The sequence below is a fragment of the Primulina eburnea genome, chromosome 7, assembly GCF_022965805.1.
Source record: "Primulina eburnea isolate SZY01 chromosome 7, ASM2296580v1, whole genome shotgun sequence".
Taxonomy (NCBI): domain Eukaryota; kingdom Viridiplantae; phylum Streptophyta; class Magnoliopsida; order Lamiales; family Gesneriaceae; genus Primulina; species Primulina eburnea.
In genome coordinates this window covers 35,101,642-35,128,982 of record NC_133107.1, presented here as the reverse complement: position 1 = coordinate 35,128,982, position 27,341 = coordinate 35,101,642, and the positions used below count along the sequence as shown (strand labels likewise).

General features: G+C 38.0%; 2 protein-coding genes across 4 annotated transcripts; one reads left to right on the top strand and one right to left on the bottom strand.

The window, feature by feature from the left end:
* The first annotated feature begins 3,583 nt into the window (after positions 1-3,583).
* Positions 3,584-4,390, top strand: LOC140835890 (uncharacterized). Its single transcript, XM_073201301.1, has one exon. It carries the CDS (start codon positions 3,584-3,586, stop codon positions 4,388-4,390), a length of 807 nt encoding a protein of 268 aa, XP_073057402.1.
* Positions 4,391-12,369: 7,979 nt separating this feature from the next.
* Positions 12,370-15,610, bottom strand: LOC140837476 (uncharacterized). 3 transcript variants are annotated; one of them, XM_073203644.1, is made up of 5 exons: positions 15,507-15,610; positions 13,728-13,887; positions 12,987-13,038; positions 12,728-12,794; positions 12,370-12,658 (listed from the first exon to the last, which is right to left on the bottom strand). In XM_073203644.1, the coding sequence occupies exons 2-5, from the start codon at positions 13,881-13,883 to the stop codon at positions 12,568-12,570; spliced, it is 366 nt and encodes a 121-aa protein (XP_073059745.1). In that variant the 5' UTR covers positions 13,884-13,887; positions 15,507-15,610; the 3' UTR covers positions 12,370-12,567. The 3 variants fall into 3 exon arrangements, with proteins under 3 accessions (XP_073059745.1, XP_073059746.1, XP_073059747.1); XM_073203645.1 differs by having other exon boundaries at positions 15,423-15,521; XM_073203646.1 differs by lacking the exon at positions 15,507-15,610 and adding an exon at positions 15,191-15,348.
* Positions 15,611-27,341: the final 11,731 nt, after the last annotated feature.

Here is a 27,341-nt window from a genome sequence, read left to right as displayed (position 1 = left end):
TTAGTCACAATCACTTCACTTCCTTCAACATTTTTCATTCACATCACTTTAGAAAAATCATGAATAATATTACATTTTTCATTTTTGAAACCAAGCATGCAACATGTATTTTAAATGTCTTCCTTAAATCATAAAAATCAAAATAGACGTTTAAAAATCATAATCATGGATGGGGTAAAAAGGTCGTTTTACCCCTGGACTCGACTTTTTACAATTTTGACTTTTTTCTTGATTTATTGACTCTAACATGTGACACCCTAAAAACAAAGGTGCATAAATGCATTTTTAATAGTATAAATTTTATTATTTTCACTTTTAACATTTTATCATATTATTTTTCGGTACAAATTTTATTTGTCCAAAGTATCTAGAAATACATTAAAATACATCACAATACACTTAAAAATTCATCAAGCACTATGAGGTGCTTATTCTAAAATCAAATACCCAAAATATAATAAAATATAATAAAATATTATAAATTAAACTCAACATATATATCAAGTAATTAATTACAATAATTATTAAGTTCAATATAAGATAATTATGTTCAATAATTAGATATACGAATATAATAATATTAAGTTTGGATAAACATGAGATTTTTTCTATTTAATAAATAAATAAAAAATAAAATAATAAAAAAAATTAATAAGATATGTATTTCAGCTATAAATATAGCTGAACCCTTTCAAATTGACGACACAGCCGAGAAGGGAAGGAAGAAAGAGAGAGAAGAGGAAAGTAAAGGGGGAAAAAGGAAGAGAAAAATAGAAGGAAAAGCTATACCCTTTCCGAAAAATCCCAATAAATCATCAACTATTCACATCATATTATAAAACAATATAGCGCTGGAGGTGACGTAAGAGGATCGACCGAAAACAAGGAAATCCAACAGAGATATTCCGCAAATCGGCAACGGTATCACGTATTCAAGCTAGGTACTTTACGCTTATTTTTCTTATAGCTACACACCAAACTAGAGGTCGGTTTGAATAACAAAGTTGTACCTCTTGTTGCATGGATGAGGTACATACCGCCTGTCATCCCAAAATATTGCCGAAACTAAGATTTCCGGAATGCCGGAGTACCTCCGTTAGCCATACGACGATATTTAATTCTGGTATCGTTCGGTTAGGAATTTGACAAAACTTTCAATAAGAGAATTCAAGATCATAAAAAGCTACACATGCTGGAAAAAAACGGGCCGCGCGTGGCCATCGGACGGCCAGCCACGCGCCGATGGTAAGCGGCGATTTTCCGGCGGCCGAACGTTCCTTAGGTTATTTCCGACTTTTTGGCCAACTTTAGTAATATTTGGATATGCCTTCTATTTAATATGAATTTTTGAAACTTAAATAAAATCAACCGGATTAAATCTTGAACAAAAAATAATCTGGAAATGATCAGCTAGTTACTTAAAAACTCTAACATATAAATATCATTCATAATATATTTTTAGGACTTGCTCCAGGAACTCGGATATTAATCAAGCTTAAATTGTAAGTTATCAGGTGAGGAAATTACTATTCATTCTTTTATTAAAGTCTTTGGCATTTGGCCTGGAAATTTCAATAGCATTTATTTAATGTTCAAATATCATTCACAATTCATTTCAATTACTGATATATTTTTTTGCATATTTATGAATGGATTGATATATCATTAATGAATGGAGTCATGGACAACGGATTTCGGTCCAGAAATTGAGTCCACTGGACAACGTGGTTTCGGCCCGAAAAATGAGTCCAATGAACAACGGGTCAAAAATCCCGGGTATATGGTTCATCTGAACAACGCGCACCGAATATTTCGATCCGGAGAATGGTTCACCTGGCTCGTAAAAAGTGCTCAATTAGAGCCACCAATGTTAATTTATGGAATTTTCATTTATCTATTATTTCATTGCATATCATTCATAATATCTAAATTGTTATGCCTATTATTTCATGTATAATTATGATGAAGTGTCATTTAAAAGCCATATACTAATTTAAACTCACTAAGTTCTCAAAGACTTAACCCTCTGTTTCTTTTCGTCTATTGTAATTTCCAGACACAGGAACCCCCGAATTGGAACAAGAGGAAAATAACTGAAGCTGAAATAAGAGCATTTGAAAGTTGGGATGATCTGTTTATAAATGAATATTAAACTTCCGCTGTACATATGAATGTTAAACTTCCGCTGGAAAATAATTGTACATATTTGAAATAAGAATGTAAATATTTGTAGATAATCTTTAAATTATAGTAGAAAGTAACTAAATTTTTATCTACAATATCTTTATAATAATAATAATGGTAAAAAATAAAAAGAGAAGTTCAATAAAGAAAGATTGAAGGTAAATGTGGCACTTAGTAAGGGAATAATTATGAATTCCTAAACCGGGCGCCACAGAGGTGGTATCAGAGCCTAGGTTTCTTAGAACCTAGCGTCTAGAGACAGGAACCTAAGGTTTATTATAATGTCATACGTTAATATTTATGTTGTCTTCATAATTGAAATGTTTTTCTTTCAGGATGACGGAATCTAGTGGGACATCAAAGAAAAAACAAACTATAATCATCAAACAAATGGAGGAAGAAATAGAAAAATTAAGCAAAGAAAACTCATATTTGAAATGTCTTGTGAATATGTATCGGGAGTATTTTGAAACATTTGGAACAACTGAAACTTTTCATGGATTTATCGAGGAACGGATGATAGCTGATAATCTAGCATATCAGGGAGAATTAGGTCATGTACTGTATGAAAGAGATTGCACTCTGATATACTTACTAGACATGCATGAATTTAATGACCGAGGTTTGATTAGTTTCTTAAAGGGAGTATCACACCCTTCGATCCACATTGACCACTTAATCATGCATGGGCGTGAACTGGTTTATCAATCTATCCACGGTATGGAACCTGGTGTTATCGGTCCATCTTACACAAATCAGACCACAGCTCCTCCCGTCAGCACATTTGAAATCGGAGGTAGTAGTATTCCAGAGGATGTACCAGCCCTTTTTGCAGAATATTCTGGAATCATGAACACCACAATAAATCAAGACCCTTTTATGATAAAATATTATCTGTTGCAGTCACCAGAAGTCGAATTTCTTCCTGACACCATGTGGGAAAACTTTGTATTTGGAGTAGATGAACTTATTCCAATGACTCTCCTACCTGAAAGTGAAAATGAAAATGAGCTTAGTTATGAACCAGACCCAATTGAATCACATACATCACGGCCAAATACAGATCAAAATGTTACAATGGGAACCACAGAAACAAATGAAGGATCGAGCCACACAACTTTTATAGATCTTTCCGACGACGAATGAAGACAATGACTATTGGGCAATAGTATATAACTAGTAGTAATAATCATCATCTTTTGTAGGCATGATGATTATCATGGTCATCATTTTTTGTAGGCATGATGACCCAGTTTGCTTGTTTTGATTGTATTTTGCTTGGGTATTGTAAATATTTGAAACATGTCTTGTTTATAAATAAAACTGACTGTTTACCCTCTAACATAACTATGTGCATTCATTGTAAGATATGTTTATATTTTATATTTATGTGTTTAGAATGACGTCTTCACAAAATAGTACTCAAGCCAGAATCGGACAAGACATTCCCCCTCAAGATGACCACAACTCGGCAACTGGTGGAAATTCCATAAATGCTCAACACGATTCCCCCCAAGAACAAAACATACAAAATATGTTTGAAATAATGCATCAATTTGTGCAGTTTTGTCAGCAAAATCAACCACGACCTCATGATCAAGCTCAAGAACATCACATTGAGGCAAATGATCGAGCTCTTGAGAGATTTTTGAGATTCAAGCCGCCAAAGTTTGAAGGAAAACCAGATGCTTATCAAGCAGAATCTTGGCTAAGCAAAATCAATAAAATATTCTCTATTCTCAATTATTCTGAAGAACAGATGGTGAATTTTTCCACTTACTTATTTGAAGAAGCAGCTCATAACTGGTGGCGTACAGTGGAACATAGGTGGACAAAGAATCACACCCCAAAAACGTGGGAAACTTTTCTGCAAGAGTTCGAAGGTAAATATACAACTCAAGTTATATTAAATACCCGAGAACGTGAATTTATGGATTTAGTCCAAGGTGACATGACTGTAACTCAATATGAGGCAGAATTCTACCGTCTTATACATTATGCACCACACTACATGGAAGATGAGGTAAGAAAAATGAAAAAAATTGTTCAAGGGTTAAAGCTCGATATTCGTTGGGCAACACTGTCCACAGAAGTTACCAGTTATGTTTCTGCTGTTAATCAAGCCTTACGAGTGGAAGAAGACATCAAGACACTTCTTAAAAAAGAGGAAGAAGAAAAGAAAATCGGGAAGCCCAACCTTTTTTAGGATAACCGGAAAAGAAAATTTGAAAAGAGAACACAACCAGTCAGGCAAGGAGAAGCTGTAAAAGGAAAAGTTTTAAGAAACAACAATAAAAAGTGTGGATATTGTGTATTACCAAATCACGAAGAAGAAAAGTGCTGGAGAAAAGGTGGGAAATGTCTTATTTGCGGAAGTGAGCAACACCGTATTCAAGATTGTCCAAAAAGAACGCAAAAGACCCAACCCACAACAAAGCCAAAGATACCTGTTCGAGCCTATGCTCTTTTAGCAAACCAAGAGGAGGAAGTTGACCCCACTGCAGTGGTATAAGGTATTGTTACCATATTATCCAGTTCTGCAAAAACTTTATTTGATCCAGGAGCTACTCATTCTTTTATCTCAAAATTTTTGTACGTAAATTAACACTGTTATTTGAGCAGCTACCATATAGCTTCGAAATTTGCTCACCTTTAGGGACAACGATGATTACTGACATCATTTACAGAAACTGTCCCTTAAACTTCCAAGAAAAAGAATATCTAGCAGATTTGATTGATTTACCTATCAAGAACTATGATATTATTCTTGGAATGGACTGGTTATATAGACACCAAGCCCAACTCAATTGCTACACAAAATAAATTTATCTTCAAACTTCTCATCTAATCATTTCCAAATCTAACCATACCATGGGAATAGTATCAACCGTAGAAGCTAGAGCTATACTAAAAGACAACGGACAAGGATTTCTAGCTTATTTGATAAATATGCCAAAAGATCAACTCAAGATCTCAAAAATCTCAGTTGTACAAGAATTTCCAGAGGTTTTTCCTGAAGAGATCAATACTTTACCTCCTCAGAGAGACGTAGAGTTTTCCATTGATCTAATACCTGGAGCACAACCCAGATCTAAAACTCCATACCGAATGGCACCTTCAGAGTTAAAAGAATTAAAACTTCAATTACAAGAGCTCATGGACAAGAAATACGTCCGACCTAGTACCTCACCATAGGGTGCTCCTGTATTATTTGTCAAAAAGAAAGATGGAACTCTAAGGATGTGCATTGATTATCGAGAACTTAACAATGTTACCATCAAAAACAAATATCCTCTTCCCCATATCGAAGAATTGTTTGATGTTTTACAAGGATCTCAAGTATTTTCAAAACTTGATTTGCGGCAAGGATATTACCAATTGAGGATTAAGGAGGATGACATCTCCAAAAAGGCTTTTAATACCCGTTATGGACACTATGAGTTTGTGGTAATGCCATTCTGATTAACCAACGCTCCCGCAGCTTTCATGGATATGATGCATCAAATATTTCAACCATTCTTGGACAAATTCGTTGTCATATTCATAGATGACATTTTGATATTTTCAAAAAGTCATGAGGAACATGCTCAACATCTACGATTGATTCTCAAAACTTTGAAAAAGCATCAATTGTATGCCAAATTCAGTAAGTGTGAATTTTGACTAGAAAAAGTGTCATTTCTTCGCCACTTTATCTCTAAGAAAGGACTAGAAGTAGATCCTGCAAAAATAGAAGTCATATCTCGTTGGAAACAACCAATCAACATCACAGAAATCAGAAGTTTTCTCGGCTTAGAAGGATACTACCGAAGATTCATTAAAGATTTTGCGAAAATTGTTGTTCCCCTGACACTGCTAACTCGCAAAGACAACCCTTTCTTGTGGAATGATGAGTGTGAGAAAAGTTTTTGCAAATTAAAAGAAATGCTTACCAGTGCACCTGTATTAGCTTTACCAGAAGGAACATAAGGATTTGTGGTTTACACAGATGCCTCAAAAAAAGGCTTTGGATGTGTACTGAATCAAAACGATAAAGTTATTGCATATGCATCTAAAAAATTAAAGAATCACGAGTTAAATTATCCCGCTCATGATCTGGAATTAGGAGCAATAGTGTTTGCATTAGCAAAATGGAGACACTACTTGTACGGTTCCACTTTTGATATTTACCACAAAAGCCTGAAGTATTTATTTACTCAAAAAGAGCTGAACATGAGGCAAAGAAGATGGATTGAATTTTTGGAAGACTACGATTGTTCCATTCTTTATCAATCAGGTAAAGCTAATGTAGTGGCTGATGCTTTAAGTAGAAAGGTTAGCATGGCTTGTTTGAGAATGAAAGAAGAAAGAGAATGGGTGCACATCCATTCTCGTAGGCACTTGGCTGAATTGAGAATCGAACCTGAATTTCATACCAGAATTAGCAAAATCAAGTATTGGACCAAGAAGTTTCAAAACTCCGTACTGATACCAATTTCGTCACCAATTCACAAGGAATACTATGCTATCATGACCGTATTTGTGTGCCTAGCTCAATGAAAAAGGAAATAATGGAAAAATCACATCAGTCTCGGATCAGCATTCATCCAGGAGGATCTAAGATGTACCGAGAAATTAAAAAACACTTCTTGTGGAAAGGAATGAAACGAGATATTGCAGATTTCATTTCACACTGCCTATCTTGCCAAATGATAAAGGCTGAACATCAAAGACCAGCAGGTCTTTTGCAACCACTTCCTATACCAGAATGGAAATGGGATCAAATAACTATGGACTTTGTGACCGGAATACCTCAGCTCACAGGAGGTTTTAATAGCATATGGTAATCGTTGATCGCTTGACCAAGTCAGCACATTTCATACCCATAAGTCACAAATATGGGGTGGAAAAACTGGCTGAACTCTATCAGAAGGAAATTATACGGTTACATGGTATCCCCACTACCATAGTATCTGATAGAGATCCGAAGTTTACATCAAGATTATGGAAAAAACTTCAAGAATGCCTAGGTACCAAATTAAATTTTAGCATAGCAGCACATCCGCAAACTGATGATCAGTCTGAACGAACCATTCAAATATTGGAAGACATGCTTCGCGCATGTGTGCTGGATTTTGGGGAAAACTGGGGAAAACATTTGCCTCTAGTTGAATTTTCATACAAGAATAGTTATCAATCCTCAATAAAAATGGCGCCATATGAAGTACTATATGGAAGAAAATGTCGCTCTCCTCTTAACTGGGATATGGATGAATGGAGAGGCACAAAGAATGGACAAGAACGAGCAATCAGGCCTGACATTTTACAACTTATCAGGCAACGAATACAAACAGCTCAAAGTCAACAGAAGAGTTATGCAGATAAGAGGCGGAAAGATTTGAAATTTGAAGTCGGAGACTACGTATTACTAAAAGTATCACCAAGAAAAGGAATCAAGCGTACTGGAAAGAAGGTAAAGTTGCATCCTCGATTTGTTGGACCCTTTGAAGTGACAGAACGAATAGGCACTGTGGCTTATCGTCTATCTCTACCTGAAAATATCTCTAATATACATAATGTATTCCACGTATCACAATAGGAGGGAAGGAAGAAAGAGAGAAGGAAGAAAGAGAGAAGAGGAAAGAAAAGGGGGAAAAAGGAAGAAAAAATAGAAGGAAAAGCTATACCCTTTCCGAAAAATCCCAATAAATCATCAACTATTCACCTCATATCATAAAACAATATAGCGCTGGAGGTGACGTAAGAGGATCGACCGAAAACAAGGAAATCCAACAAAGATATTCCGCAAATCGGCAACGGTATCCCGTATTCAAGCTAGGTACTTTACGCTTATTTTTCTTATAGCTACACACCAAACTAGAGGTCGGTTTGAATAACAAAGTTGTACCTCTTGTTGCATGGATGAGGTACATACCGCCCGTCATCCCAAAATATTGCCGAAACTAAGATTTCCGGAATGCCGGAGTACCTCCGTTAGCCATACGACGATATTTAATTCTGGTATCGTTCGGTTAGGAATTTGACAAAACTTTCAATAAGAGATTCAAGATCATAAAAAGTTACACATGCTGGAAAAAAACGGGCCGTGCGTGGCCACCGGACGGCCAGCCACGCGCCGCCGGAACGGCGATTTTCCGGCGGCCGAACGTTCCTGAGGTTATTTCCGACTTTTTGGCCAACTTTCGTAATATTTGGATATAACTTCTATTTAATATGAATTTTTGAAACTTAATTAAAATCAACCGGATTAAATCTTGAACAAAAAATAATCTGGAAATGATCAGCTAGTTACTTAAAAACTCTAACATATAAATATCATTCATAATATATTTTTAGGACTTGCTCCAGGAACTCGGAGTATTAATCAAGCCTAAATTTTAAGTTATCAGGTGAGGAAATTACTATTCATTCTTCTATTAAAGCCTTTGGCATTTGGCCTGGAAATTTCAATAGCATTTATCTAATGTTCAAATATTATCCACAATTTATTTCAATTACTGATATATGTTTTTTGCATATTTATGAATGGATTGATATATCATTAATGAATGGAGTCATGGACAACGGATTTCGGTCCGGATATTGAGTCCACTGGACAACGTGGCTTCGGCTCGGAAAATGAGTCCAATGAACAACGGGTCAAAAATCCCGGGTATATGGTTCATCTGAACAACGCGCACCGAATATTTCGGTCCGGAGAATGGTTCACCTGGCTGGTAAAAAGTGCTCAATTAGAGCCACCAATGTTAATTTATGGAATTTTCATTTATCTATTATTTCATTCAATATCATTCATAATATCTAAATTGTTATGCCTATTATTTCATGTATAATTATGATGAAGTGTTATTTAAAAGTCATATACTAATTTAAACTCACTAAGTCCTCAAAGACTTAACCCTCTGTTTCTTTTCGTCTATTGTAATTTCCAGACACTGGAACCCCCGAATTGGAACAAGAGGAAAATAACTGAAGATGAAATAAGAGCATTTGAAAGTTGGGATGATCTGTTTATAAATGAATGTTAAACTTCCGCTGCACATATGAATGTTAAACTTCCGCTGTAAAATAATTGTACATATTTGAAATAAGAATGCAAATATTTGTAGATAATCTTTAAATTATAGTATAAAGTAACTAAATTTTTATCTACAATATCTTTATAATAATAATAATGGTAAAAAATAAAAAGAGAAGTTCAATAAAGAAAGATTGAAGGTAAATGTGGCACTTAGTAAGGGAATAATTATGAATTCCTAAACCGGGCGCCACATAACATGTCCCAAATAATTATTTAAGCTTACATGAATTTTTTCATAATTTTGTTTAGCTTAAATATTAGACTTTTTCATTTATCTTTAATTAACTGTTCTTATAGTGTTTTAATCCCGAAAAATCCCAAACTTTAATATAAAATTCCTAAATTCTAAATTTAGTCTTTTTATATTATTTTACCCTTGTGGACCACGATTCGACCCCCGTTAGCCATTTTCCAATTTTTTCTTTATTTAAAACCCTATTTGACACCTAAACTTCGACCCCGAGCCAACTTTTGATTTTCCCGAGTTACCCCCGAGCCATGTCGAGCCGAAACTTGCCCAACATCCCAAATTACCCTACTGGACCCTTAAAAAACTAAGGAACCCAAGCCAAAACCCAAAACGAAGCCCCTTATTCCCATGCACAAGCTGGCCGAAGACACCTTTCATTATAGGACTCTCTAGATTTCGAATCCAAGCCTCTACCCGTGCGCCCAGGCCATGGACCACCCACTCACGCACCTTCCTAGGACCCATAAGACTCCCCTCAACCCGGCCCTGGACCACAGACTCATCCCCCGAGCCTCCGGAAGCCCTCTCGGCGCTGCGCAAAAGCTGTACGCTTTTCTCGGGTGGGAGTCCTTGTTTACAAGGACTCCTCCAAGCCCTCTAAACCGAGTCATAGCATGGCTAGGACTCTCCCTTGACCCTTGATAGTCCCTGTCCGAGCCCTGGCCCCAGCCCAGGCCAACCCAGCCCTTCCCTTTTGTGCAACCCGAACCCTCAACTTATGACAGTAGCTTTCGTTGTTCTCTTTTTTTTTTTCATGGTTCGCTCCTCTTGCTTCGAATTTGGTGATTATGGTGAGTATGTTAGGACCTTAAATCATGTATAGACACCACTGGTTCCAACCTAAATTCATGGCAGCCCCCTTTTCATAAAAACTTTAGAAATTTGCATCAAAATACCATGTTTCCTCAAGGGTGCATGCAATAATTCGAAAATACTGAAAAATAAATCATGTTCTTCATGCATCCAATAAATAACACAATAATATGATGTAATGGATGAGAAAAGGAGATGTATGGTGTGCCTTTGTGTTAAATACGCTCGAATATCCGTTGACGACGAAGAACGGAGGAACATCTTGGCTTGTACTTGTGCTTGAACCTTACGAATTGCCCCTCAATGTTTCGAGTGAAGTGTCGTGTGTGTGGAGAGGTGCTTGAGAGAATTTTCAGAATTTAAAAAAACTAGGTGGCCGAATTTGCTTTGCAAGGTGTAGGGTTTTGATATTTTTTTAATATATTATATACTCTAATTAACCACTAACTAGGCTTTAGACCTATTAAGCCTTGAAATTTAAGCCCATTAGTTTTAATTAGGATTAAATAAAATATATTAGTAAGGTTTTGGTAAAAATATTTTGTGAATTAAATAGCCGGGTTGCCCAAAAAGTTCGCATTTTAGTTGAAAACCAACACCGATAAAGTTTACGTCCCAGCGTATAAAATCACCTCAAATTATTTTCAAAAATACTAAAAAGCATCAACAATATTTTAAATAATTAAAAATGATAATCTACTAAAAACATTTTGCATTTTTCAGCCCTCGGTCCTCGTTCCTCGATCGCCACTTGACTATTACTAAAAATACAATTTTATGCATGATGACAATAAAATCTCATTTAGCATATAAACAAGTATGTCACATAATTAATTAGCACTTAAAATCAATTATTACTTATTTTCCACTATTTTCTAGATTCGCATGCAGTTGGGTTACGTCGTCTTAGTTTTGGACCTTACAAAATATATTCTTTATTTATTTGTTAAATTAATAATTTTCAATAGAGAACAATTGTATATACAATGACTTAGAAGAATAATTAATATATCATTATTAAATCTATATCAGTATTTTTTAAATTAGTTATTAATTATTTTATTCTAAAAAAATTCGCATTTATATTAAACAGTCACTTCAAATTTCCGAGATGGTACAAAAATTATAATTAAATCAAATATTTGAATTTTTTTTAAAAAATAATAGTTACAATAATTATTTGAAAAATAAAATATATTTCTAAAGTGATACTAGTACATATAAATGTATGCACGTGTACACTTACACTTGGCATTCGGGCTAGAGATGAAAAATGAACAAAGTTATTCGTGAGCTATTCGAAATTCGATGTCATAAAAGTTCGTTTGAACTCGTTTAATGAGACTCTTTAAGATAAACGAACCAAGCTCAAACTTTACAATACTCTGCTCGTTAACTCATGAACAAGTTTGTTCATAGGTTCATGAACCAGCTTTTAGATAAAAAAAATAAATAATAATTCTAATATTTGATTTATATATTTATACTTTACTTATGAAAAAATATAGAATAATATATTAAATTTATTTATTATAATAAAATTACAAATTTAAATAATAATAATATATTTTTCTCTAAATATATTGTTTAATTTTTTTTAATAAATTGAGTGATATTTAAATTTACAATTTATATTTATTAAGTTCGTTTAGGCTTGATAAAAGCTCATAAACCATAAATATATTCGTTAAATAATATTCAAGCTCAGCTCGATTATAATCAAGCCAAACTCAAACATACGTGATTTCGATTCGATTCAATATCATCCTTAATCTGAGCCCTATAGGAGAAGAGTAAGTTAAACACCGAGAAACAAAAGAGTAGCATAATAATGGCATCATAAATATTTAGGTACAAAAGTTTCGGCTCCTTCAACTAATACTCTATGGTTGTAATGGCACCTCCTTCATTTAAGTAATGAGTTATATGCATTTACCTCTCCTATAATTTATATATTTGATATTTATCACTCTTGTCAAGTGTAAAAATTATAACATTCCAAAAAATTAGTGTCAAACACATGAAATGTAGTGGAATAAGATATTTACTATAAACTTTATATATGATTTGATAACTCACTATTTATGTTTAATAAAATAAGTGAAAATTGCTTAACAATTCTGAGCATACTCAACTAACTTAAAAGTCCAATAACAGAAGTACACGAAAAAAGGGTAAAAAAACTGAGGGAGGGAGAATTATGGTTTCTTCTAACAAGGCCTCATAGGAACCGCTCAAATTAAAATCTTTTTGCCTTGGATTCACTCTTGCTGAGCATGATTCCAGAAAGTTTGTTGACCTCATAAAGTAGCACAGCCGAAAAGAGAAAGCTGCAGATATATCAAGAAATCAAGAAACTACATAAATAATCATTTCAATGGTATATAAGCATAGTATACCAGGTTGTGATACAAACTCTGTGAACAGTGCTAGCGGCTACAAGTGCTACGACTTCAGCAATTATAACTGCATCATGAAATGATGAAGATGATTGTGCAAGGCGAATTTCAAAAATAAAATTAGCAGTAAGATAGTGATGCTGAAAATAGTATGATCTTTGGTGCCCCTGCACATGACAAAGTAAAACTTGACCACCTTCCAGGATTTGATGTAAATAGATGAAATGAAGGTATTTGCCAAAGTAACAACCACACTTACCAGTGCCCCATCCCGTCTTGACACCGTTTGTTTCCTGATAATTTCCCATGAACTGGAGACAAAAATCAGGTCAAATGTGGGTATATACCACAATCATCTCATAAATGCATCGGCCGGCCAATTAAACAAAGCAAGTTACTTGCACAATCATACACCAATATTTCAAGTTTAGGCTGGTTCTTACAATTAGGGCTTTCAATTTAGACTGGCTAACCCGGAGGTTTGATCTGGCCTGAGCAAAAACAGGGATCAGGGTATCGGGTGGGTTATCTTCTCATTATGTTCATTTCTTAAAAATAATAATAATAATAAAAAAAAAAAGTACCCACATTGTGAAATGCATGTGAGAAAAGGATCATTACAAATTACAAGGCTCTGTAGATTGGTCCACATGGGAGGATGCAATCTGAAAGATTAATCATCAAGATTATGAACTGAAATAAAAAGCTGCAGGGAGAAAACTGAGTATATTAATTAATAATATAAAAAGTCTCGCTTTAAACACTGGTAGCCTTTTTCTACCAATTAAGAGTTGAAAATCAACAGAGAGCAGTCCTGGACTTTTATGCTACCACACTTTTGATATACGCAGCCCCAATTGTTTATACCATGAGGACGGAGGATTGTATTAATTTATGAAAGTAAGTAAGAAGAAAGTAGAGGATTTAAATAGGTGCGAAAAATGTTCAGAGCATGCCTTATACCATCATAACTAAAGCCATCAACATAAAACTTTCTTACCGTTAGAAGCAAAAGAAATACGAGAGAGCTGGTGAATCCTCCAAGAATAGTAAACAACTCCGAAGATGCTAATTTTGATCTATACATTTCTTGTAGAGATAGAGAAGCAACAAATAGGAGAAATGAGTACAACATTGAACTCCCAGCTGCAGCCATGTTACTGAAATGTCATTTGCAAAATCAAGAAACACAAACTCATTCAGAAACATACCAAATGAATTTAAAACCAATGGATGGCATAAACTAGTAGTTAGAAGAATTTGTATACTGCAAACGAGCCACGTAGGCACATACGTATCCAGTAAAGATTTGAGATAACTTTCAAATGATTCCAATGAACAGCTTAGAAATATAAAATATTCCTAATGTACAATAATTGAAATGAATCAAGTGAAAGTTGCATACAACACAAACAAAAACCCAAATCTATAAAAACTATTCAACAATGTTACAAATCCCAGAATTAAAAAACTATATGGAAGCAACTGGGATATTATTTTCATACCGACATAAGATTCTAATTGGTCATGCTTCCCACCCTTGATCTAACAACTAAATATCCACAGTCTTCATCGGTATGAATTGCTCTCAAAAAATGATCCATAGTTTATTACTTGAGTAACTTAAACGAGCGGTGATCAAAGTTTTCTAATTACCGAGTCTACTCGAATCAGTCCCCTGTAGATTACAAGTCATAGATTTCTTTAAATGCTAACCCACATGTCCCAGCCCACTTCTTTTCCACCCCAAATTTGCATGTCCCAGTCCACTTATCTGATATTGACTCGCATATATTCTTACATTTAAGAGTGCCAAATTCATTTCATACTTGTTCTTGATTTTTTAAAATGAGTCCAAGTGTCGAGTGCAAAGCTATTAACTAGGATCTAGACATCCAACCAACCAAAGATTCAATCAACCACAAGAATCACAATTCTCAAGTTCTAAAGATACACATTGATTATTGGACGCCAACATCAGAAACCATACATACTGAAAACTATCCCTAATCCCAAGATTTCAGATCTTCTTGTTGTCCCCAAACATAATTTGAATTCAAGAAACCGGAAAACTCATAAAACATGTGTGATATGCTAAGCTCAAATCCAAGTTGGTAGCTCCCCTTTTAGGAAGTCAGTAATGTACATTCTCATCAAGCAGATATGCCAAAGACAAATCGTCTGGAAGCAAAATTCATCTAAAGTTCCACAATACCAGTTAGAAATCAGTAGAGTGATCAATCTTCTCACATAAACAAAAAAAGCAGCTATGCTTACTTGCACACAGACACATTATTTCATGATATCTGTTGCTTCACCACGCCATCCTTTTAGCCATAAAATTCAGTATATACCATGACCAACCCAAGAATTCCATCAAGGGTGCTTTAATATATTCTGAAGTAAACTTTTTGACTCAAAAACAAAAATCAGGAATAAATTTCATAATTTTTTGGGACAAACCAGTCCTGATCCCCGTGAAATCCGATCGTGACATGAGTAAACTCCTGAATCGCGGCTTGCCAACTCGATATAAATATAAACCCACAGGCGATTACACCCAAAGAAACAAAAAAAAAAACAAACAAAGAATAAATAGCAGCTAAACTAAACCACTTAAAAAAATGACCCAAATCTGAAATGCAGTCCACTTCTAATAATCTAGCAAAAACCCAATTTAAAACCAAAAACAAACCTCGATCAATTAAAAAATTCCACGAGTTCAACCATAAACACTGAGAGTTCATAAGGGTTTCAACACAGTGGTATTCAGTCTCACCTTATTGGAATTGAGTCAAAATCTGACACTGGGAAATATGGATCGTATCGTAGAAAATCGCCCAAATTCACCAAAAGTCAAGAAATTAAGTAGCGACTTTAACTTAAACGCGTTTTGGTGGAAAAAGCGTGTGTGTATATAATAATTTTTACTTTTTTTTGAGAGTATAATACAATTTTATCTTGTTTTGAGATGTTAAAAAATATTTATATTGAAACTTTAATTAAGAAACACAATAACAACAATAATAATATCAATTTACAGACAATCATGATTTAAAATTGACTAAACTTTTAAAAATTTCGAAAACGTAGTAGTATATAAAAAATTTATATTTTATTTAATATGATAGCGAGAAGTGATAAATATATAAAAATAACATAAAACTAAAAATCATAACCAAAATTAAATGAATAATATAATCAATTCAACAACTTAAATGTAGTTTATATTTTCAAGCGACATCTAATTCAAATTTGAATTTTAAAATAAAAAGACTTCACATTTATGTAACGTCCAAAAGCTAACTCGCGTAAACCACATGCATGCAAATGATTTAAATTGTTTAATTATTTTATTTAATTGATTTTAAATGCTTACATGAAGCGTATTATATGATTAAGGGTGTAGTTGCATGATTTTATGAAAACTGTAGATTTTACTCGAATATTCGATAATAGGCTGGGGAACGGAGACCGGAGACGATCAAGATAAGCTGGTTTTGGGCAAACAAGGGACTTTTAAAAGCATAAATTATTATTTTGAAAACTAATTTTTATAAAATTTTAATTTTCAATTAAATAGTTGTTATTAGGCCTAAATTACCTAAGATTAGTAGGCTCAATTGCTCCTAAACTCAAAGTCTCAAAACTCAAGCCCATTAACATACAAATTAAAATCTATAAAATAGAAACCTAGGGCCTTTTGTACACCATAGCAGCTGAAATCACATACACACAACACACACAAAATTCGAAACTTTTAGGAGAAGAAAACAGTGATTCTTTGTTGCTCGACGTCCTTCTTCATTCCCACACCAACTATCGTATATTCGAGTGTTCTAAAACGCAAAGACACATTTCTGAATCCCTTTGACACATAATTCAAATCATATTATGCTTGTTTTATTTTTTTTTTTCCATGAAAATATTTATGCATGATTTGTTTAACGATAGAACAAATATTTTCAACGTTATTGACGATTTTACGCTTGTTTAAAAACGTTATGAATCCTAAGGACACAATGCCATTAAGGGGACGTTTATGGGTAGTAAAGGAGTCCTTTTATGAAAAAAAGAGGGCAGGTCATTGGCAAAGGAGTCGTGCATGGTGAAGGAAGGGCCTAGGTTTTCTTATGGTTCCTACATGAAAAAGCCATCAGCTAGCTTGCACGGTTACGTGTGGCTCGGCCAGAGCAGGGCTAAGGACTGGGCTGGACGTGGTCAAGGGCTGGGAAGAGTCCTAGCATGGCAAGGACTCGAGTCTAGCAGCTAGGGAAGAGTCCTCATGAATTAGGACTCTCCCCATACACGCACAAGGGAGGCTGCGGCTAGGGTGGCTCGTGGATCGGTTGGAGGTTGGCTAGGGTTGGTCCAGTAGGGTCTAAAGAAGATAGATATGGGTCGGGTCAGGGCCTAGTACATCCATGGTCCAAGATGGCTCGATTATAGTAGGAGAGAACTTGCGTGACAAGGGAGTTGATCACGCATGGGCTCTTGCATGGGCTGTGGCTGGGTGTGCTGGTCTAGGAGGGTTCGACGAGGATCCAGGAGAGCGTTTGTCACACCCTTACTCTATACTTAGCATAATTACCATAATCAAAATAAGGTTTGATGTGGGGACCCGGGCTCTAACTCAATTCTTTTGGGATTTAATTGGATCTTTGTTCGAAAATGTGGGTCAAAAATTTGCTTTTAACATTAATTCAAATGTATAGATAAAGCATAACATGTCGTTAATTGAAATAAACAACATAATGTACATACATGTCTGTTCGTACAAACATTCACTAGTGTTCAAATGACAACTATAAACATAAGTAGTACAAGTTTCATAAGGAAACACAAGTAATCTGCGATGCCCGAGATCTCCACGCTATCATCATCTCTCATCTAGCTCGTGACCCCGATCCTGCCCCACCTGTTGCCATGCACACATACAGACACGACAACAGCCGGATAACTCCGGTGAGAACATATCCCAGTATAAATCATGGATGCATGCAATGTAATAAATCATGTACAAATGCATAACATAAATCAAGTAACATGAATATACATCTAAACATGTAGTAGAATACAAATCTGTATTCAACAATTCAAATCTTGACTCAACTCTCTTGACTCGACTCTTTTCTAATCTAGGGATCCCGGTGTGAATAAGACGGTCTGTTACCTACCCAACCACTCGGGGCAACGGTACGTCTTATTCCTAGACTTCGGTCAACTCTGTATCGAGGGTCTACACATATAGCAAATCTGCTCCTATGCGTCGATACACCGAAACGTCTAGTTTTGGCAAGTCTGCCAATCTCTCCTATCTCAGGACTCGAATATAAATCAATAAACAAGGCATTACATAATCAATGTAATAACAATCTAGTATGTGATTTAGGGAAACTCGTATCAAATCTGAATCGAGTTGTGCAATCCCGTGACCACATGAATTATACCTTTCTTGTCGAATCGTCGGTCGAAGTCTCGAGTTCACAATAGCCAATACAAATCTGAAATGGCATAAACAATGTGCACTTCAATCATATACATCTCAAACAAATCAATATACAAAGCTAACATCGGTTTCAATGCAATTCGACGGCGTAACGGCATAATTCTTCGATACCGATAACTCAAGAATATCGTACTCGATCATAATCAACTCATAAACTCATCACACCTCAATACATAGGCTGAAATCTGAACAACCGTAACTTAACACATGCTGAAAATCGAAACAATAGCCTACGGTGTCCGAAAATCGATCCGACAACGAATATATCATGCTCAATATATCACTAACTCATATTTTAACTCAAATCTGAATTCCCCCAACACATACATATCGAGACATGCTGGAAATGAACAATACTTACATCCTTTCGTAGCCAACGCTGTAAGGATCGCAAATCTTAACTCGGAACAAAATTCGGATGGCTAAATCATGCAAACTCTCAAGTTGAAAATCAAAAGAAGTGAAAGCTTCCTCCTTGAATTCCCTCGGCTCTCAGAAGATGCAATGCAAGGAAATGAAGACACATAATCTATATTGCATGCAAAGGGACGAGTGTTCATGTTTGTCACATGACACGCATTACCGCGGGTGCGGCAGTGTAAGGGTGCGGGTGCGCTAAGCTCTCGGCAGCCCTATCATTTTCGGAAATTCACGCACCGCGGGTGCGGCGCTTGCACCGCCGCGGTTGCGGTCTCAGCACCGCGGGTGCGGTCTTGCGCGCACCGCGGGTGCGGTGTTACTTCGCAAAATCTCCCAATTTTCTATCACCTACACCGCGGGGGCGGTAGTCTTAACACCGCGGGTGCGATGTGGCTTCGGCCCTGCTGCTCAAAATCTCATAATTCATGCATTCTTATCTATACAAGTCTAACATCCATGCCAATTGACAATTCTCGAGCCTTACATTTCTCCCCCTCTTAGACAAGAGTTCGTCCTCGAACTCACAAGCAATTATTCATGCAGTTATATACAAAATTTTAAAGTCAAATCGGGAAGAAAGACTCACATCATAAGAACAGCTCGGGATGCCTCTGTCTCATTTCAGACTCTGTCTCCCAAGTCGCTTCCTCGATGCCATGACGACTCCATTGAATCTTTACTAACGGAATAATCTTTGTCCTGAGCTTCTTTTCTTTCCGATCAAGAATCTGTATCGGTCTTTCAACATAGCTCAAAGTCTGATCTAACTCAGCTTCGTCAGGTTGAATGATATGAGAACTATCCGGCATGTATCTGCGCAACATCGATACATGAAAAACATCATGTATACCGGACAGTGAAGGAGGAAGAGCAAGTCTGTAAGCTCGATCGCCAATCTTCTCAAGAATCTCATACGGACCAACGTATCTAGGAGACAACTTTCCTCGCTTGCCAAATCTGACAACGCCTCTGAAAGGTGAAATCTTCAAAAATACTCTGTCTCCCTGTTCGAATACTAACGGTCTACGTCTAATATTGGCGTACTTCGCTTGCCTATCCTGTGCCGTCTTCATTCGTTTCTGAATGATCTTCACTTTTTCTGTCATCTCACGAATCATATCAGGCCCTAACTCTGGTACCTCAGAAATATCATCCCAGTACAACGGAGATCTGCACTTCTTTCCGTATAAAGCTTCGAACGGTGCCATCTCTATGCTCGTCTGATAGCTGTTGTTGTATGAAAACTCACACAACGGCAATGAGTCTTGCCAACTAGTACCAAAATCTAGTACTACAGCTCTCAGCATGTCCTCTAAAGTCTGGATAGTCCGCTCTGACTGTCCGTCCGTCTGGGGATGATAAGCAGTGCTCAGGTGTAAAGTCGTACCCAAAGTCTGCTGCAAGCTGTGCCAAAAGTGAGAAGTGAATCGTGGATCACGATCTGATACGATCGACTTCGGCACACCATGCAATCTGACGACCTCTTTGACATACAACTCTGCCATCTGATCATGTCGATAGGTCATCCTGTATGGAATAAAGCACGCTGATTTGGTCAGTCTGTCTATTACAACCCAAATCGCGTCACAGCCTCGCGAAGATCGAGGTAACTTCGTCACGAAGTCCATGGAAATGTGGTCCCATTTCCACTCAGGAACAGACAAACTCTGAAGTAAACCTCCGGGCTTCTTTCTCTCTGCCTTCACCTGCTGGCAATTCAGGCATCTAGACACAAATTGTGCAATGTCTGTCTTCATCTGTTTCCACCAAAATTGTGTCTTCAAGTCGTTATACATCTTCCTGCCACCAGGATGAATGCTGAACCGACTACAGTGTGCTTCCGACATGATCTGTCGTTTCAAATCTGAAACATCTGGCACCACTAGACGGTTATTCACATACAGAACAGAATCTCTGACCTGATACTCTGACATATGACCAGCTCTGACCATATCAATCGATCTCTGCACGCTCGGATCAGTTCTTTGTGCTTCTTTGATCCTCGAAATCAGATCTGGCTCAATCTGAATCGCAGCAAGTCGCAGCGGTCTACTCTCTGTATCAAATGTCAATCCAGACAAGCAACAATCTTCTACTAAACTCGATACACCTATAGTCGACAAGGACAAAGAACATACCTTTCGACTCAAGGCGTCTGCCGCTGCATTCGACTTTCCTGGATGATACTTGATCTCGCAATCAAAATCTTTCAACAGATCAAGCCATCGCCGCTGCCTCATGTTCAACTCTGACTGAGAAAAGAGATATTTCAGGCTCTTATGATCGGAATAGATCTCAAATTTCTCGCCATAGAGATAATGACGCCAGATCTTCAAGGCAAAGACGATCGCCGCCAATTCAAGATCATGAATCGGGTAACGAGTCTCGTGCGGTTTCAGCTGTCTAGAGGCGTTCGCTATCATGTGCCCTCGCTGCATAAGAACACATCCTAACCCTCTGTGAGATGCGTCACAGTATACAACGAACTCACCTGTACCTGCAGGAATCGTCAAGACAGGCGCACTAGTCAGCCTCTTCTTCAGCTCTACAAAACTGGCTTCACAATCTTCGGACCACACAAATGGCATATTCTTCTGTGTCAACTGGGTGATAGGCTTCGCTATACTGGAGAAATCTCGAATAAAACGACGATAATACCCGGCTAGACCCATGAAACTGCGTATCTCAGGCACAGAAGTCGGTCTTGGCCAACTGATCACAGCCTCAACTTTACTCGGATCTACCGCAATACCATCTCCAGATATAATATGCCCCAAGAAGACAACCTGTCTTAGCCAGAATTCACACTTGGACAGTTTGGCATACAACCGCTCCTGTCGCAAAGTCTTCAGCACAATTCTCAGATGATCTGCATGCTCAGTCAAACTCTTCGAATACACCAAAATGTCATCAATAAACACAATTACAAACTCATCTAAATATCTCTGAAAAATGCGGTTCATCAAACTCATAAACACCGCTGGTGCATTCGTCAAACCGAAAGGCATAACAACAAACTCGTAATGTCCATACCTGGTTCGGAATGCAGTCTTCGGAATATCAACGTCTCTAACTCGGAGCTGATGATACCCTGATCTCAAATCAATATTCGAGTATACCGAAGATCCCTGTAACTGATCAAACAGATCGTCGATGCGAGGCAAAGGATATTTGTTCTTCACTGTTGCCTTGTTCAACTGTCTATAATCAATACACAGTCGCATCGAACCATCTTTATTTCTAACGAAAAGCACCGGAGCACCCCAAGGTGATACACTGGGTCTGATATATCCCTTGGACAGAAGATCCTCCAACTGTGCTTTCAACTCTTTCAGCTCTATCGGCGCCATCCTATACGGAGCTCTCGAAATAGGAACAGAACCGGGCATAAGATCTATGCTGAAATCAACCTCTCGAACCGGAGGCAACCCTGGAATCTCATCAGGAAAAACATCTGCAAACTCGCAAACCACTGGCAAATCTGCCAATGCTGGGCTCGACTTCAGTAAATCTACTGAATATACAAGAAAGCCCTCTGCTCCTCTCTGAAGCAATCTACTCATAGTCAGAGCAGATACTAAGGGAATCCGAGATCTGGAACCCTTGCCGTAAAATTTCCACTCGTCTGTCATTTCGGGTCTGAATCTGACAATCTTGTGGAAACAATCTACCGTGGCCCTGTACTTGGTTAACATATCTATGCCAACTATACAATCAAAATCAGCTAAACCAAGTACTACACAATCAAGATCGATCTCATGCCCCTCAAACTGAAGCATACAGTGTCTAACAGTAGTCACAGATATCAAGCCACTTCCCAACGGAGAAGCTATAGACACTACTGTTGACATCGACTCAACAGGCAATGCATGTCTCAATGCAAAATGTTCAGAGATGAATGTATGAGATGCACCTGTGTCAATCAACACATATGCAGGATAACCGCAAAGAAAACAGCTACCTGCAATGACGTCATCTGGCGCCTCCTGCGCCTGCTCCTCGGTCAGGGCAAAAACACGTGCCTGCTGTCTGGGAGGCTGACTCACAGTCTGACTACCTCCTGGTCTCTGCTGGGTCTGTGTGGAGGGTGGCTGAAAGGAGTGCACAGAGGATGCCTGTCTCTCCATCTGTGGCGCTGGTGCTGATGATCCTGTGCTCTGGAATCGTTGTGCACCTCTCTGGGGACAAACTCTGGCGAAATGTCCCTGTTGCCTACAGATGTTACAGCGTCCCAGAACTCCTTGACACTGCTCCGTCGCATGTCGCCCTCCGCATGAACCACAGTATGCGCCACTATACTCTGATCCCTGACCTCTCTGTCGAGATCCACTCGAACTCGATGAACTGCTCCCAGATTTCTTAAACTGTTTGCCCTTAGCCTTCAGAAAATCCTTCTTGTCACTACCACTAGCTCCACTGTCAAAACGAGGAGGAGGTGGTGGAAACTGTACGGTCGTGGACTGTGGCGGTCTCTGCCCCTGAACACCGTAGGAAGCTCCTCGCTGCCTGATCAAGCCAGCCTCGGCTCCCTTCGCTCGGTTCAGTGCCTCCGAAAAAGTACTAGGCCAGCCCGTGTTCACCAAAGTAAAGACATCGGGATTCAGCCCGTTGATGAACTGATCGGCCACTGCCTCGTCGTTCCCGGCCACATGCGGTGCAAATCGTAGCAATGCAGAAAATTTCGCAACATACTCCTCGATGTTCCACTGTCCCTGTCTCAGATTTGCAAATTCAGCTCCCTTATCTTTCCGGTAGGAGACGGGGAAGAATCGCTGATAGAACTCATCTTTAAAAACTTTCCACGTGATATCAATGCCTCGGTGCTCCAAGGCTCTCTTCGTAGTCAACCACCAGCTCTTGGCAACCTCCTGCATCTGATGCCCTATCAGCTTCACACGTCGTTCGTCAGTGTAAGCCAAAGACTCAAACAACATCTCGATATCATCGAGCCAGCTCTCGCACTCTACTGCACTCTCTGTGCCCTTCAGGGTAGGCGGATGGAAAGACTGAAATCTCTTCAATAAAGTCTCCATCGGCGTCGCGGTGACGTCCATCTGTGCACCTGATATGCTACCCTGCTCTGGCTGTGGTACTCGTCTAGGCGGCATAAATCTGATTATCAAACTGATTAGTACCCAATCAATATCATCTGTCTCAGCCCTCCTCTGATCATATACCTCTGATCGAGAATCGGTTCTAATTCAGGCTTGAAATGCTGTAAATCAATTCAGATAATACAACAACATATAATAGGGAAAGCAACAAAGCATGCTAGCATCTCAAAAGCAAGGAAGATGACTCGATCTACCCCGCTCATTCTACTCTATCTCGGTCTACAGAACCTACTGCTCTGATACCACCTGTTGTGGGGACCCGGGCTCTAACTCAATTCTTTTGGGATTTAATTGGATCTTTGTTCGAAAATGTGGGTCAAAAATTTGCTTTTAACATTAATTCAAATGTATAGATAAAGCATAACATGTCGTTAATTGAAATAAACAACATAATGTACATACATGTCTGTTCGTACAAACATTCACTAGTGTTCAAATGACAACTATAAACATAAGTAGTACAAGTTTCATAAGGAAACACTAGTAATCTGCGATGCCCGAGATCTCCACGCTATCATCATCTCTCATCTAGCTCGTGACCCCGATCCTGCCCCACCTGTTGCCATGCACACATACAGACACGACAACAGCCGGATAACTCCGGTGAGAACATATCCCAGTATAAATCATGGATGCATGCAATGTAATAAATCATGTACAAATGCATAACATAAATCAAGTAACATGAATATACATCTAAACATGTAGTAGAATACAAATCTGTATTCAACAATTCAAATCTTGACTCAACTCTCTTGACTCGACTCTTTTCTAATCTAGGGATCCCGGTGTGAATAAGACGGTCTGTTACCTACCCAACCACTCGGGGCAACGGTACGTCTTATTCCTAGACTTCGGTCAACTCTGTATCGAGGGTCTACACATATAGCAAATCTGCTCCTATGCGTCGATACACCGAAACGTCTAGTTTTGGCAAGTCTGCCAATCTCTCCTATCTCAGGACTCGAATATAAATCAATAAACAAGGCATTACATAATCAATGTAATAACAATCTAGTATGTGATTTAGGGAAACTCGTATCAAATCTGAATCGAGTTGTGCAATCCCGTGACCACATGAATTATACCTTTCTTGTCGAATCGTCGGTCGAAGTCTCGAGTTCACAATAGCCAATACAAATCTGAAATGGCATAAACAATGTGCACTTCAATCATATACATCTCAAACAAATCAATATACAAAGCTAACATCGGTTTCAATGCAATTCGACGGCGTAACGGCATAATTCTTCGATACCGATAACTCAAGAATATCATACTCGATCATAATCAACTCATAAACTCATCACACCTCAATACATAGGCTGAAATCTGAACAACCGTAACTTAACACATGCTGAAAATCGAAACAATAGCCTACGGTGTCCGAAAATCGATCCGACAACGAATATATCATGCTCAATATATCACTAACTCATATTTTAACTCAAATCTGAATTCCCCCAACACATACATATCGAGACATGCTGGAAATGAACAATACTTACATCCTTTCGTAGCCAACGCTGTAAGGATCGCAAATCTTAACTCGGAACAAAATTCGGATGGCTAAATCATGCAAACTCTCAAGTTGAAAATCAAAAGAAGTGAAAGCTTCCTCCTTGAATTCCCTCGGCTCTCAGAAGATGCAATGCAAGGAAATGAAGACACATAATCTATATTGCATGCAAAGGGACGAGTGTTCATGTTTGTCACATGACACGCATTACCGCGGGTGCGGCAGTGTAAGGGTGCGGGTGCGCTAAGCTCTCGGCAGCCCTATCATTTTCGGAAATTCACGCACCGCGGGTGCGGCGCTTGCACCGCCGCGGTTGCGGTCTCAGCACCGCGGTTGCGGTCTCAGCACCGCGGGTGCGGTCTTGCGCGCACCGCGGGTGCGGTGTTACTTCGCAAAATCTCCCAATTTTCTATCACCTACACCGCGGGGGCGGTAGTCTTAACACCGCGGGTGCGATGTGGCTTCGGCCCTGCTGCTCAAAATCTCATAATTCATGCATTCTTATCTATACAAGTCTAACATCCATGCCAATTGACAATTCTCGAGCCTTACATTTGAATGATATAACTATATTATGAATCAAATCAAACAAGGGGCATCACTTTGACAGTTTGTAAAAATTTTGCCATGATGTCCCTATATTTTGTATAAGCCCAAACCAAGCAATAACCTCAAGCATATTCTCATATAAAAACATACTTTGTATCATCATTCATAACATGGAACTTGTTTCAAAGCCTCATATAAAATTTACTACAATACATATGCGGAAGCTATACAATAAGAAGTCCCGGTTCTTGTCGAGGTAGGGCACGTCACAACCATCCATTGGCGAACCTGGCATCCTATGTCTCTTCACTACCTGATCCTGTAACACATGAGCTACGTGAGTTTATAAAACTCAATAAGTTGGCACTTATACGTATCAATATGCATCGAAGGAACATACATATCAAGTCGTGACAACAATGAATCTTAAAAACATGTCATACCGTAGCATATATTCAATGTTCATTTTTGTACTTGAGCCTCATTAGTTGACCTGTACTACTGTGCTTGCTTTATTATATAGCTACTACTGTGTTGAACGTCAGGGAGCAACCTTTGGCAACCCCACGCCCCATGAACATATATTGGCCAATAGCTTTGGTGGACTTAAAACCACCCATGATGTCAACAAGCTCTATATCATGTAAAATCAGTCCTTTTTCTTTCAATGTTCATGTTCATGTTCATAACATAGCACCCATCATCAATATTCATGAGTTTCTTACATATTTAATACATAACAGTGGAATATGGTGCTATGTTTTCATCAATAAGATACTAACAATGTACATATAGCAATAATCAATGGGAAGTATTTGAATTCATAATATTACTCATGTATTACTTCAAGAACATGCCAACTTACAGTCCAAGCTTAAGAACACTGGTTTGAGACGGTGTTTCACGCTCCTATACTGTCAAATATACCAATAATTCAGTCACTATTGTATAAACTAGCTAAAAATCACTCCTATACATGTAGGATAACTAAAAAGGAAGAAAACTTACACCTCTATGATGTTGTAGTGATGGAGAACTAAGATCTATCTTCAAAATGTTGAAGGAAAGGAAGAGGGGAGCTTTGGGAGGAAGTTTTCTTGATTTATTTCGTGTTTTGCTGAAGAAGAAAGGAAGGAAGCTGATGGAAATGGTTTAGAAAGTCGATACTTATCTTTTTATACAGCAGGTTCGCTAGGACGGACGCTTTTTACCGCTAGGGCGAGTAAATCTCGGTCCTACACATTTTATTTCTGCACAGGTTCGCTAGGGCGGACACTTTTGACCGCTAGGGCGAGCCAGTTTCGGCCCTATACATTTTATTTCTGCACAGGCTCGCTAGGGCGGACATTTTTGACCGCTAGGGCGAGCTTGTTTCGGCTCTGCACACTGATTCATCAGCAATCGCTCCAGAAACGGCTCTTCCCTTCATAATCTGGAAAAGTTGTAAACTACAAAGTTGTAGCCCTATGTCTTGGCTTTAAGCTCTCCAAATTGCAAGTCATT

What these genes read in the sequence shown, in the direction of transcription:
- LOC140835890 (XM_073201301.1), top strand. Translation starts at nt 3,584, where the DNA reads ATGACGTCTTCACAAAATAGTACTCAAGCCAGAATCGGACAAGACATT.
- LOC140837476 (XM_073203644.1), bottom strand. Translation starts at nt 13,883, where the DNA reads ATGGCTGCAGCTGGGAGTTCAATGTTGTACTCATTTCTCCTATTTGTT. An exon ending in TATTTCTTTTGCTTCTAACG is followed by an intron (nt 13,039 to 13,727) that starts GTAAGAAAGTTT and finishes TTTTGTCTCCAG; the next exon opens with TTCATGGGAAATTATCAGGA. An exon ending in CAAGACGGGATGGGGCACTG is followed by an intron (nt 12,795 to 12,986) that starts GTAAGTGTGGTT and finishes TTCATGATGCAG; the next exon opens with TTATAATTGCTGAAGTCGTA.